The sequence below is a fragment of the Pogonomyrmex barbatus genome, unplaced genomic scaffold, assembly GCF_055798465.1.
Source record: "Pogonomyrmex barbatus isolate J1 unplaced genomic scaffold, ASM5579846v1 scaffold12, whole genome shotgun sequence".
NCBI classification, from domain to species: Eukaryota; Metazoa; Arthropoda; class Insecta; order Hymenoptera; family Formicidae; genus Pogonomyrmex; species Pogonomyrmex barbatus.
In genome coordinates this window covers 1-13,121 of record NW_028297108.1, presented here as the reverse complement: position 1 = coordinate 13,121, position 13,121 = coordinate 1, and the positions used below count along the sequence as shown (strand labels likewise).

Genomic DNA, 13,121 nt, shown 5'->3' with positions numbered 1-13,121 from the left:
TAATAAAATGTGTATATGTATAAAATTTCATTTTACATAATTATATTATCAATTTATTAATATATATCCTTTAATTTTAATGATTTTAAATTTATTTATTTCTTTTTCGCTATTTATCTTTTTCAACAAACAAGAGCAAAAATAATACTATTATATTACTGTTACACTATAATATTTTTAATTTTTGTATACACAATTATCAAAACAATCTTCTGTGAAATCAATACAATGACAGCTATTCACAAAGTTAGCGCAGTGAGAGAACTCATCGTGGAAAAGCGTCAACAATGAACTTCGAGAAAATTTCGAGAGATGCAAGTATCGATGTCATGTTTTTTTTTAGAAAGGATTATTATACATATTTATTATTATTATAAACAACTTTATTACAATATAAAATAAAATTTAAGTAAAAAAATGAACATCCACTCATTTTTTATATTGATTTATCAAACACACAATTAATTAATCACAATTAATTAATTTATGACTATATTTTGCAATTTTAGTATCTCTATTATTTAATAATATATTATACTTTCTACGTGTTTAATACACATGCACTTAATCAATGCACATGCAAAGTAAAAAATATCGTTATTGATAGAGTGAGATGGTGTATATTTCTTTTTTTCTCGTAGGATTTAGCCAAAACATGGCGGATCAGAGTCTCTGATTAGCAGACCAGAGTCTCTGATTGTAATGATTGTAATGATTGTGTCTCTAGGCGCGCTAAGCAGAGCGGAAGCGAGTGGCAAGGGCGCCACAATACGCTTTTCGAGGCCATGTATTTGAGGCAAGTTAGCGATCTAGTATATAAATATAAATATCTATGCTAGTTTCTCCCGTGTGCTAAACGCAATTATTAAATGCCAAAAGAAATAAAACAATATTTATGTTGGTTTGTGTCACTAAATGGAAGGCATCCATTATTTATTGCCACGTGAATTTATATGAGTGAATTTGTATTTATAACGAATAAAAAAAGATAAAAAGTAGATTGTAATATAAGGAAATAATATTTTTACGAGCAAGATGGAATTTGATGAAAAAATTGAATCAAAGTCAAAAAATTTTCACGAATTGGAGTTGGACGACAGGATATTAAAGGTTGATAAGATTTAATAGATTCGATCAATATTATAAATCTAAATTAGATGTATCGTAATGCTCTAATAATATAATACTGTATATTACTATTTGTTGAATTCTGTCAATATTTATTATATATATATATATATATATATATATATATATACATATATACATATATACATACATATAAAATAGTATTGCATAGTAAAATTTATCAGATTTGTAATTTTTCTGCTGATAAAATTTATAATATTTTACAAAATCACATATTTGGATGTTTACAAATTTATATTAGATATCAATTTAATAAGGGCTAAATCTTAATAATCACCATAAAAATCAAGCATATCAAGGGAATAAATTTATTCTATAATTATTCTTAAAATATATAAGATAACAAGATAAAAAAATCTGAGAAGTAGATTTAAAAAATTTATAGGCTATTACTAAATTGGGCTGGATAGAACCTACATTAATACAAGAAAAAGCAATACCCTTATTATTAGAAGGAAAGGATCTCTTAATCAGGGCTCGTACAGGTTCTGGCAAGACTGCTGCTTTTGCAATACCACTTATCCAAAAAATATTGATAAATAAGCGAACACAAGAGAAACAGAAGATTAAGAGTCTAATTATTGCACCTAGCAAGGAGTTATGCAAACAAATTCATGATGTTATTGTTAGCCTAACAATAAAATGCTGTAGAGAGGTTAGAGTAATTGATCTTAGTCTACAAATAGACTTAAATGCTCAAAAACTTTTATTAACCGAGATGCCAGATATCATTGTGGTTACACCAGGTCGATTATTGCAACATTTGAAAGCAAAAAATTTGATATTGAAATATAGTCTTGATACATTGATAATTGATGAAGCTGATTTGGTATGTAATTGTATCATAGAATTTGCAAAACTTAATTATAAGATTTTGTGATTTATCATTTAATAATATATATTTATAATCATTATTGTTACAGTTGTTTTCATTTGGATATGAAAAGGATATAAAAGCAGTATTAACTTATCTACCAACAGCATATCAAGCTGTTTTAGCATCTGCTACATTATCTGAAGATGTTCAAACTTTGAAAAAATTGGTTCTACACAATCCTGCAATTTTAAAGTTAGAAGAACCACCATTAGCTCCTCCTACGCAATTAAGTCATTATACTTTGGCTGCAGAGGAAAATGATAAAGCTGCTATTTTATATGCTTTATTGAAGTTACATTTAATTCGGTAATTTTACATATACAAGTTTCTTTGAGATATATAACTTTTGGAAAATAATATTTATCAGTTATTGTAAATATATTTTTATTTTTTATTAGGGGAAAATCTATAATTTTTGTACATACTGTAGATAGATGCTACAAGTTGAAATTATTCTTAGAACAATTTGGTATTCCAACTTGTGTTTTAAATTCCGAATTACCAGCAACCTCGAGATGCAGAGCAATTTCACAATTCAACAATGGCATTTATGACATTATAATAGCATCGGATGAAAAAGTACTAGAAGAGGTAAAAACATATATTATGAAATGAAGACATTTTATTCATATATAAATATTATTGTATTTATCTATTTATTCACCATTTATATACCATTACAGCCACATGTGATAAAAACAAAAAGAAGCAAACGAAAAAAAGATAAGGAATCAGGCATAGCACGCGGCATTGATTTTCAGTTTGTATCTAACATAATCAATTTTGATTTCCCATTAGATTTGAATTCTTATATACATAGAGTAGGTCGTACCGCTCGTGGGAAGAATCAGGGAACTGCCCTCAGTTTTGTAGCTATTAGAGAAAGATCATTGATGGAAGAAGTAGAACAGAAATTGAAGGAAGCTTACAGTTGTGAAAATCTATTTAAAACTTATCAGTTTAAATTGGAAGAAGTGGAAGGTTTTCGGTATGTATAATTTATTCAATCCTATTTTATTCAGGATTGGAAACGTTACCTTGTAAAAGTAACTAATTACAATTATTAGTTATAATTCTTTCCTTTAAAAAAATAACATGTTATATACGTTACAGTTACTTGAAAAATAACGAGTTGTTATTTTTTAGTTACTTCTCTGTTTACTTCCTGTAATGTTTTGTGCATTGCTATTTTAAATATAAAAATCTTATATTTCTAATATATTTCTTATAATATATTTCTAAAGACTGATTGCAACGACATTAAGCGAGACTTAAAATTTATTATAGCAGTCGAATTTGATTGGTTCTTATTTTACATCTAACCAGTCACATTAAGACTAAGTTTGGAAACGTCATCCGAATACATGCTCCTACACATCATTTTATTCTTGTTTAACATTGAAAAATAAAGCTAAAATGATACATGGGGTCAAATGTTTTTGAACATAGCCTAAAAATGTGAGAAGCAGGCTGTCGGCTGCTATTGGCTGTGTTTAACTCAAACTGCGTAACTGTGCAATATTGTGATTAATTTATACATTTAGATCCATAAGAAACTAAGAGAGAAACTAATAAAAATCCATCATATCAAAGATTTTTACAACAATTGCAAAATTGCTTTCTCTGCACATAGCCATTGTCATTTTATCATTAAATATAAAACAAGAATAGAATGACATAATAGCACTAAATGACAAATAAATTTGAAATATATAAAGTAATGATGGAAATAACTATTAAATTAGTTATTAATTACTAAAAAATATATAATTAAGTTACAATTATAAATAGAAAAAAAGGAACGAAGTTAAGTTATAGTTATTGAAAAAAAATAACTCTAACTGTAACGAGTTATTTCTTAACACTGATTTTATTATATATAATTAAAATTAATATATAACTAATGTATATTTTAAAGTATAATTAAACATTTTTTAAACAATATCATTTTGCTCTTACGCGCGCGCGCAGTAGCAACACAGACAGACAGTGGACGCACACACACACACACACACACACACACACACACACACACACACGAGCGTGAGCGCATGCGCCACGCATATACACACGTACATACATAATTTTATATTCATATGTAATTTTACTTTCTTTTTGATTTTGCATAATTATTTTCAATGTTAATTTATTTAACAAAAATTGATAATTCTAGATATCGTGCGAAAGATGCTTGGAAGGCCGTCACAAGAATTGCAGTTCGAGAAGCTCGATTGAAAGAAATTAAACAAGAAATCATGAACTGTGAAAAACTGAAGAGTTACTTCGAAGATAATCCACGAGACCTGAAGTCGTTACGTCAAGACAAGACATTACATACCGTGAAATTGCAACCACATTTAAAAGACGTACCTGAATATATAGTGCCACCTACTCTGAAAAAAGTTATGGGAATAGAGAGAAGGAAAAGAAAATTTGACAGAGAAGCTATGTCAGGGGCAACGTCCGCTAAATCTAGATATCACGCTCGCATTTCAAATCCATTGATCAGTTTACAGATACCGACAAATAAATAATTCTTTGTAAATTAATTTAATGTACAAGTTTATTACAAAATTACACTATGTCCCTAGTTCTTTAAAATACTACTTACTAGTACGAACTTCACATTGTAAGAGCTTTATGACACATAAATGACTAAGTGATTATCGTAGGAATTAATTTTTGTGATGTATCTTACTGTGTTTACAACAGCAAAAATTGTTTTTTATAAATAAATAATCGTATAAAATAGTTATATTGTTTTGTAGAAGACTGTAAATCAACAAGAACAACAAACGAAATATGAAATCTATAAAAATCACATACATAAAATGTCCTATGGATAAGCAACTATAGATTCTGTCTTAACCTAAAATACTTCATTTATTTTTTATTTTGTAATTATAATAAAATTTAAACATGTAAACACGCATATTGTAAATGTTTTTAGAAATTTAAAACTATATAATTTTTAAAAATTGCGAAACATGTTTTAGAATTAGATGTATATTAGAAAGCATAAGTCAAAATTATATTTAATTAGAATATTTACAAATAAAATTAAAATGTGAGGGAAAACTTCTGTGAAAAAAACACGATTTCATTATTTATATCTGTACAAAATTATTCTTTTTAAAGGTCACTAAAGTATATAAATAAATATATTTTACAAATTTCACAATTTCATATTTCTTCGTTTTTTTTTTATTGCTATTTTTATTTAAGATGTATTCTATTTCATTCAAAGCTTTTTAATTAAATATGGGAAATATTTAATTTCCATAAAAAAAGAGGAGATAATGTTAGTAGTAACAAAAATTCTTAGATAACACAATTAATTTCTGTGGATTGGTGATACTGTGTAAGTAGTAATCTATTAGTTGCGGAAGTCTTTTTGACATATGTATATGCATATGTATATGTCATATGACATGTGCGTATATAAAATAATAAGTATTTTCTAACCGTAAATATAAAATATATTGTAAAAGAAAAATAAAGAGAAATATGGAGAAGGGCTAAATATCAGATAAGTAACTAATATTTTTATAAAATAGAAAATAATTAAGAAGTCGAACGAACTTATCTGTAAGTGAAGTGTTCGACTGTAATTATATGAAGAGCCTCGTTCGAAGAGATTACGATGTAGTACTCTCTCGCGCCGCTAGGAGGTCACAACAATTTTAGAAAAAAGAAAGCATAAACTTGTCGATCCTCATATTTTAGAGATGTTTAGAGATGTTTAAAATTGCTTTAAATTTGGGTGTAAATTTTCTTAAGAAATTTCTGGGTGGGTCGTAATCTCTTCGAACGAGGCTCTTTATATAATTACAGCTGAACTTCACTTACAGATAAGTTCGTTCGACTCTTAATTACATTTCGCGCCTCGTTCTCAAGATAAGTAACAGTTTTTTAGAGTAAGAAAAAGCAATTTTAACATTTGTTATAATTAGTGTATATATTGTTTATATGAATACAAAGAAAAAACAAACTTAATTCCTATGTCTTAACACAGTGTTCGCAAAATTATCTGATTCCAAACTTATAGATCTATTATAAAATTTAGCGAAAATTTGAGAGTTATTGGTTCAGCCTGCTGTTTTTCTAATTATGTTGAGGTATACCTCTTTTAAAGTCTGCTGAGATAGCATGTCTGAGTGAAATGGAGACATCGATGCCGCTTTCTTGCAACACTTTCTTAATCCATCTACTTATCGTCTGTGTACTTACTGGCGCGTAAGTGTCGGTCCACAATAAGTATTTAATCTTTAAGCCGTAAGAAATTGACCAATCATAGTCGATTATTCTTTTCATATTCGATTATAATTAGTCAATTTCTTACATCTTAAAGCTTAAATCACCTATTGTAGACCGACACTAAGGTTTCTTAATTGCTATAAGTAAAGCCTAGCTTGTATTTCTTAGTGTTCTAACAATACTTAAATATCTGAACAGAGTTAATACTACACATAAATTAGGTTTATCGTTGAACTTTGAAAGAATCAGTAGAGGTTGATATCTTCCAGGACTTGAAGTTTTTTCCTATCCTCTATTTTGATTTCAATATCGTTTAGCCTTATAAAAATGTTATTTATTTAAAAATGTTATGTATTTTACTGCTAGAGTTTGTGCTGTGTGAGCTGTACATAGGAGAGTTATAGCTTTAGCTGTTAGTGTCGGTCCACAATAAGTATTTAAGCTTTAAACCGTAAGAAATTGACCAATCATAATCGATTATTCTTTTCATATTCGATTATAATTGGTCAATTTCTTACTTCTTAAAGCTTAAATCATCTATTGTGGACCGACACTTAAGTGTCATAAAGACAAATTCTTCAAAGGATACAACTTTTTTAAATATCCTAAGACGATGGAGACATCCCATGTGTATACATATTTTGGTCTTGCCAGTCTCAAATTAAAAATTCCTTTCATAAATCTGCAAATTATCTCGCAATCACCTATCTTCCTCTATGATATTAGGGAAACTGCGCATATATATTGAGAGTGCTATAGGATGTTCCCTTCCTAAAACGCTCGGTTAAGAAGGCAAGTAAAGCTGAGTTTGATGGCTTTCCTCAGATCCTTTGCAGAATGCCCATCAACATTTTAAAGCTGATTCGTATTGTCTGATCGTGGAGCTAGATAATGATGCCATTAAAATTTCTATTGCTTCCTTAGGTTTTTTCTTTCCTTTCTTTCAGAAAGGCCTGGCTGATACTCTCCCTGCCACTAATGTCATATGTTTGGTCTGCAGATGTACTCTTTCCCTGCATGCAGACAACAACAACGAATTACTTGAACAGAAAATTATTGACTCGTTAATTAATAACTCTTCGAAAAGAGGGAATCAAGACTGGCTTGGCCATTTAGGCACAATTAAAATTCCTATCGCTTCGTTTTTTTTTATTTTTAGCAATGTTCTCAGGATCATGGCGAAAGGCGGAAAGGTATAGAAATCTAAACGTGTCCAATTTATGGTGAATGCATCCACTGCAAATGCTTCTGGGGTTTGAAAACGCGAACAAAAAAGCTCACATTTTTTGTTCGCGAAAGTTGCAAATAGTCTATTTTTGGCCTCCCGAAAGAGATGATAATTTCAGTGAAGGCCCAATCTACCAATTCCCATTCCGTATCATTTTTTAATCTAGAAAGCTCGTCTGCCTCTTTGTTATTTTTGGATGCTACATATGATACCAATAGAAAAATTTGTCTTTTCTCCGCTCACTGCCAAATGTCTTGGCCAGTTTATTGAATCTTGAGAACTTTACGCTTCCCGTCTTATAATGTATGAAATTGCTGTTGTCAACATGTAATAAGATTGTACAGTTTCGTCTCTCCGACGCTAAAGTTTCTAGTGTATATTTTACTGCCAATAGTTCCTTGTAGTTTATATGTAAGGACTTCTGTTGCCTATTCCAAAAATCGTATCTCTTTCTTTTATTATCTGTAGCGCCCCGGCTTAAAGATTAAATACTTATTAGTGTCGGTCCACAATAGGTGATTTAAGCTTTAAGAAGTAAGAAATTGACTAATCATAGTCGAGTATTCTTTTCATATTCGATTATAATTGGTCAATTTCTTACTTCTTAAAGCTTAAATCACCTATTGTGGACCGACACTTAGATGCGTCCGAAAAGAGCACTAAATCGAAACTATCTCTCCTAATGATGCCGAACGAAGAAGAGGTTAAGAAGGCCTTCCACCAGTTTAGATTTGGAAAGATAGATTTAGAATTGTTATTTTTTTATTATAGTTTCCTTTAACGAGAGTTAAAGCTTTTAACTTGGCTTTCTCTAGGGATTTTATGTAAAGACGCCCATATTCTGTAGCAAGACAGGCCGCTACTAATTTGCTTATGAGATGTGCGAGCTCGACAATTCTACAATGTTTCTTTTTATAAAAGGAAGCTAATAATTTTAGCAACGAATTTTTCTTATCTATGGGCAATTCTAAAAAAAACTAAAGATGAAATCTAAGAATCTACATCGAGTGTTTGACAATAAGACACTCTTATTTTTGTTAATTATAAAACCTAGTGATTCTAATACAGCAATTGTATCTTTTACATTCTGAAAGCAATTCTCAAATGAGTCTCCGATGGATATCATCCAAATAGATGACAGACTCCCAATCTCCTCCTCGCAAGTATTTCATTACGGATTTCAAGAGCTTTGTGAATATTCTAGGACTGGAGGATAGGTCAAAAGGTAAATAGGTAAAAACTGATACAAAGTATCAAAAAATTCAAATCTTAAGTATTTCTTACTGCTCTGGTGTAAGGGAACTGCATAATATGCATCTTGTAAATCGATGTTTGCTGCCTGGCGCTACTAACTTTGAAGCCGTTCTTATATCCTCTATTTTAAAGTGATGATTCTTGAGAAATTTACTTAATTTCTTTAATATAAATCTAAAAGATCCCTGTCGTTTAGGCACTAAAAAATAGGATGATAAAAACTGCTTTTTGTGATATTTACAAGTCTCGATTGCTTCTTTTTCTAATAAGACTTGAATAGCTAATCTTACATTATTTATCTCCTTTTTAGACAAAAAAATGAACATTTGGAATATTTCCCTGAGAAACTTTCTTATCAAATTTTATTTTATAATCTCTAACATAATCTAAAATTGACCTATTGTCTGTGATTTCTTGCTATTTTTTTCCGAAATATTGAAGTCTGGATCTTGATGGACCCAACCATTTTGGAGACTGGACTTTGAAAGATTTTCCCATTCTTTCCAAAGATTTTCCCTCTTTAATTTTTTCTCCTAATTTATCACCGAATAAAAATGTGTCTGACTTAATATTCTGTATGCTTTAATTTCCTTTGCCAAACCAGGCATTATAAATGCCTTCCTACATTCTGTGTGTAGGTAGTGTAACATTGCAAGTAGTTTGGCTGCGTTTATCAAATGTTCAAGTACATCCATCTTATCTACCTTTTTCTCCTCTTGACTACATAATGTGAGTACCGATTACCGTTAGTGCTGAACTAGCCAACTTCCGTGTTCCTCTTTTGTAAGAATCCCTTTTATAGGCAGATTCCTCTAGCCATAATTTCTGGATTTAGAATTGGTGCTTCCAGTTCCTCTGGCCTGATATATTTCTGTAGCAACTCTTCTTTATCCTTCTTTGGTACGCCATTAGTAATCCGATATTTCCATCTTTGTAAAAAGGTTGGGTGAATATTCACGGACAAGGATTTTGGAACTGCAGGATCCTCTTCTAAAATTTCTAGTACTGTTATTTAAAGAATTCTCTTCACTGTTGAGAATTTCGGGTGTTGCATTAGCCTCTTTTTGGATTGGCTCACGATTATTTCTTACCACTTCTTCATCTAATTTAAGCAAACAACCGATCATATATACACCCATATATACTTATACACACATAAGGCTTGGTCGATGAAGGAAAAAAGTTAAAGTTAAGATAAAAAAAAAGTTTATATTAAACTGTAAGAGTACGGAATCTATCTTGTCTTGCTGCTCGTGCAAGCGCAATAAAAAGTGGGGTTATGTTCTACTTCCCATATGTCTTACCGCTTGTGTAAGCGCATTGGATCTTAATTAGACTGTAAGTCGAAATACGAAATTTAACCTGTCTCGCTGCTCGTGCAAGCGCTTTAGAAATCCAGATTATGTTTTATTTCCAATATATCTTGCCGCTCGTGCAAGCGCATTGGACAAAATCCTTCTCAGCATGCTTACTCGTGTAAGCGCGCTGAAAAAGCACGGGAAAATAATTAGCGGTAGTTAAGGTCCCCTCATCCTGATCAGGTTCCTTTGCATTTTCCGATATTAGATATATTAGATATATCCGATTCCGAAGAGTCTGAGATCTCCTGTTTTTCTAGCAATCTAATTTGCTTCCGTATATCTTTCAACTTCTTCTTTAGATTTCCTATCTCTGTATATGTTCTCTTCATTGTTGAACGAAACACTCTTATTTCACCTACGACGCAACCTACAACGCACAACGAAAGAATATGAGGATCGGGCGACAAGTTGATGCTTTCTTTTCTCTAAAATTGTTGTGACCTCCTAACGGCGCGAAAGTACTATATCGTAATCTTGAGAACGAGGCATGAAATGTAATTTATCTACACACTATGACTATAGATGTTGTTGGTCCGATTCTTTTTTTGATTAATTTTTTAATCTTCTCCAAGAAATCGAGGATCGAGTTTCTTTGATAATTTATTCAAAATTAATCAAAAATCTAAATTATCTTGGAAGTGCCCGAGTGTCAATGTGATGGCTTATACTCATCCTTTTGATTCTTGGTGATGATCTGAATCGAATGGAGGCAATCGATCGTCGAGATTGAGAAGAATCCAAATGGATCTTTCACAACCATGGTTATCGGATACGAAAGCGCCATGAGATTCCTCTGTTGCGTCTCATCTGTATCAGCAATTTTAGATGACAAATTGTCGTGTAATCGGAAAAAAGAAAGTACAATTTAATTTAAACACAAACGAAAGAAACGCATAATTATATATATATACATATATATATATATATATATATATATATATATATATATATTTTTTCTTTTTCCCCAGGGGGGAGTATTGTAGGAATTTAAGTGCCACTCAATTATACCTTTCACACTTTTCTATATCCTTAGGGTCACATGCACCTTTAACCTTTAGGTCACATGCAGCGTAACTTGCGTAAGCGTAATCTATGTATTCTAGTGATTTACTAAAACATGTTACGCCATTCTGAAAGCTTTCTTTCACATAGAGCGTATTTCGCATAATTTCGAGAAATGCGTAATTAATACAACCAATTGTTGATTAGGGTTTCTGTTGTACTCTCTAACAGAAATGCTAAACTAATTTGATTGGTTTTTGTAATCTGCGTATCTGAAAAAGTACGCTTCATGGGGAACCGAGACTTTACATATATGTATGTGTACGAAAGTACATACAAACCTAATCTGTGTGAACGTATTCAGAAGTCATCATAGATCTTGACCTGTTGTTATTAATAATATGGAAGCGACGGCAAAAGTGGAAAAAGATAAAACAACCTCAACAACATAAAATTGGACGATATAATATTATTATGACCGAGCGGTGTTCCGCTCGATGCTATCTTCATACATTTCCTTTTCAACCTGAAGATCGTTCCTTGCCGACGTGGTCGTCAAGCGATTGTCAAGCGTTGTTTTGGGAGAGTGGTCGGCGCGCGAGTTTGAGCTGTGTCGCGGCGAATTCTTATTAAACTGTGAAAAGCTCTTGTTATCGCTCCCGTGTTTAGTGCATAATAAAGTGTGTTTCTTTTCTAACCGTCTCTTCTTTTCTTTGCATGAGAGTGACGTAAATGAACCCGCCGCGAATGCGACATTTTATATATATTAAAATATATTAAAATATATTAAATATGTTATGATATATTAAAATTGTTTGGAATATAGAAACTGATGATATACCAACAGGAAAAAGCTCGTCATAAAAAGGTACGTCTGATATTCGCAGAAAGATGAAAATTATTACAGGGTGACAATCTGGTTAAAAAAATGGAATTTGAAGATTACGAAATGTTCTATAATTATTGTAGAATGTCCATAGAAATGTTCAATCAGTTATTAGATATTGGGCCACGCATGAAAAATTGAAAAATATTATAAATTAATTAATATATATACATATATATTAATATATATATATATATATATTTATTATTAATTAATTCGATATGAAGCTATTTAATTATTATTATATTAATTAATTAACTTACTTTGATTTGATCTTTATTTATTTTGTCAAAAAGCTCTGATTATTCTGATTATTCACTGTGTGTGTGTGTGTGTGTGTGTGTGTGTTTTTCTTCCGCAAAAAAATTAGATTCAGCATAACAATAATAGCGTAAACAGCATAAAATAACTAGGCGGAATCTGATATTCAAGTAAAACAATATGATTCGTCGGCACAAGTTACGCCACATGTGACGGCACCCTTATTGTTACGCTGAATCTAATTTTTTGCAGAAGAAACACACACACACACACACACACACACACACACTTTTCCAGATACGCAGATTACAAAAATCAATCACAAATTAGTTTAACATTTCTGTTAGAAAATACAACAGAAACCCTAATCAGCAATTCTATTAATTACGCATTTCTCGAAATTCTGCGAAATACGTTTTACGTAAAAGAAGGCTTTCAGAATGGCGTAACGTTTTAGTAAAATACTAGAATACGCAGATTACGCTTACGCAAGTTACTGCATGTGACGGCACCCTTAATCTTAGTCTTACACTCAAAGATATCAATTTAGGAACACACACTTACGAATTCAATTGTCTCATGATATCTTTCAAATTGAATCGTGCAGAAGCTTTCATACAATAAAGTTTGTTCAGTTAACACGTCGGATTCATTTAATCCTCCTCATCGACAGCATATCCTTACACGGCAACCCTTAATCGATGAAAGTAGATAATACCAACTTTACTTTCATAACAGTAGTAATCGTTCATTACATATGTATATTGTAATATACGTATATATGTGTATCATTGTATTGACGTGTGAGCAGGAGATCCTGGAGTCGATTCGATTCTGGCTATATTC

General features: G+C 31.0%; 1 protein-coding gene and 2 long non-coding RNA genes across 5 annotated transcripts; 2 read left to right on the top strand and 1 right to left on the bottom strand.

The window, feature by feature from the left end:
- The first annotated feature begins 814 nt into the window (after positions 1 to 814).
- Hlc (putative ATP-dependent RNA helicase DDX56) lies at positions 815 to 4,781 on the top strand. Its single transcript, XM_089071427.1, has 6 exons — positions 815 to 1,110; positions 1,535 to 1,978; positions 2,073 to 2,332; positions 2,425 to 2,617; positions 2,710 to 3,014; positions 4,200 to 4,781. The coding sequence occupies exons 1-6, from the start codon at positions 1,036 to 1,038 to the stop codon at positions 4,558 to 4,560; spliced, it is 1,638 nt and encodes a 545-aa protein (XP_088927553.1). The 5' UTR covers positions 815 to 1,035; the 3' UTR covers positions 4,561 to 4,781.
- A 3,439-nt stretch (positions 4,782 to 8,220) lies between these two features.
- LOC148937612 (uncharacterized) lies at positions 8,221 to 9,334 on the top strand. The gene is made up of 2 exons (XR_016138059.1): positions 8,221 to 8,736; positions 9,076 to 9,334. It is a non-coding gene; the product is annotated as an uncharacterized LOC148937612 (long non-coding RNA).
- LOC105429671 (uncharacterized) lies at positions 9,100 to 13,092 on the bottom strand. 3 transcript variants are annotated; one of them, XR_016138056.1, is made up of 3 exons: positions 11,470 to 11,731; positions 11,135 to 11,400; positions 9,100 to 10,933 (listed from the first exon to the last, which is right to left on the bottom strand). It is a non-coding gene; the product is annotated as an uncharacterized LOC105429671 (long non-coding RNA). The 3 variants fall into 3 exon arrangements; XR_016138058.1 differs by lacking the exons at positions 11,135 to 11,400; positions 11,470 to 11,731 and adding an exon at positions 12,840 to 13,092; XR_016138057.1 differs by lacking the exon at positions 11,135 to 11,400.
- Positions 13,093 to 13,121: the final 29 nt, after the last annotated feature.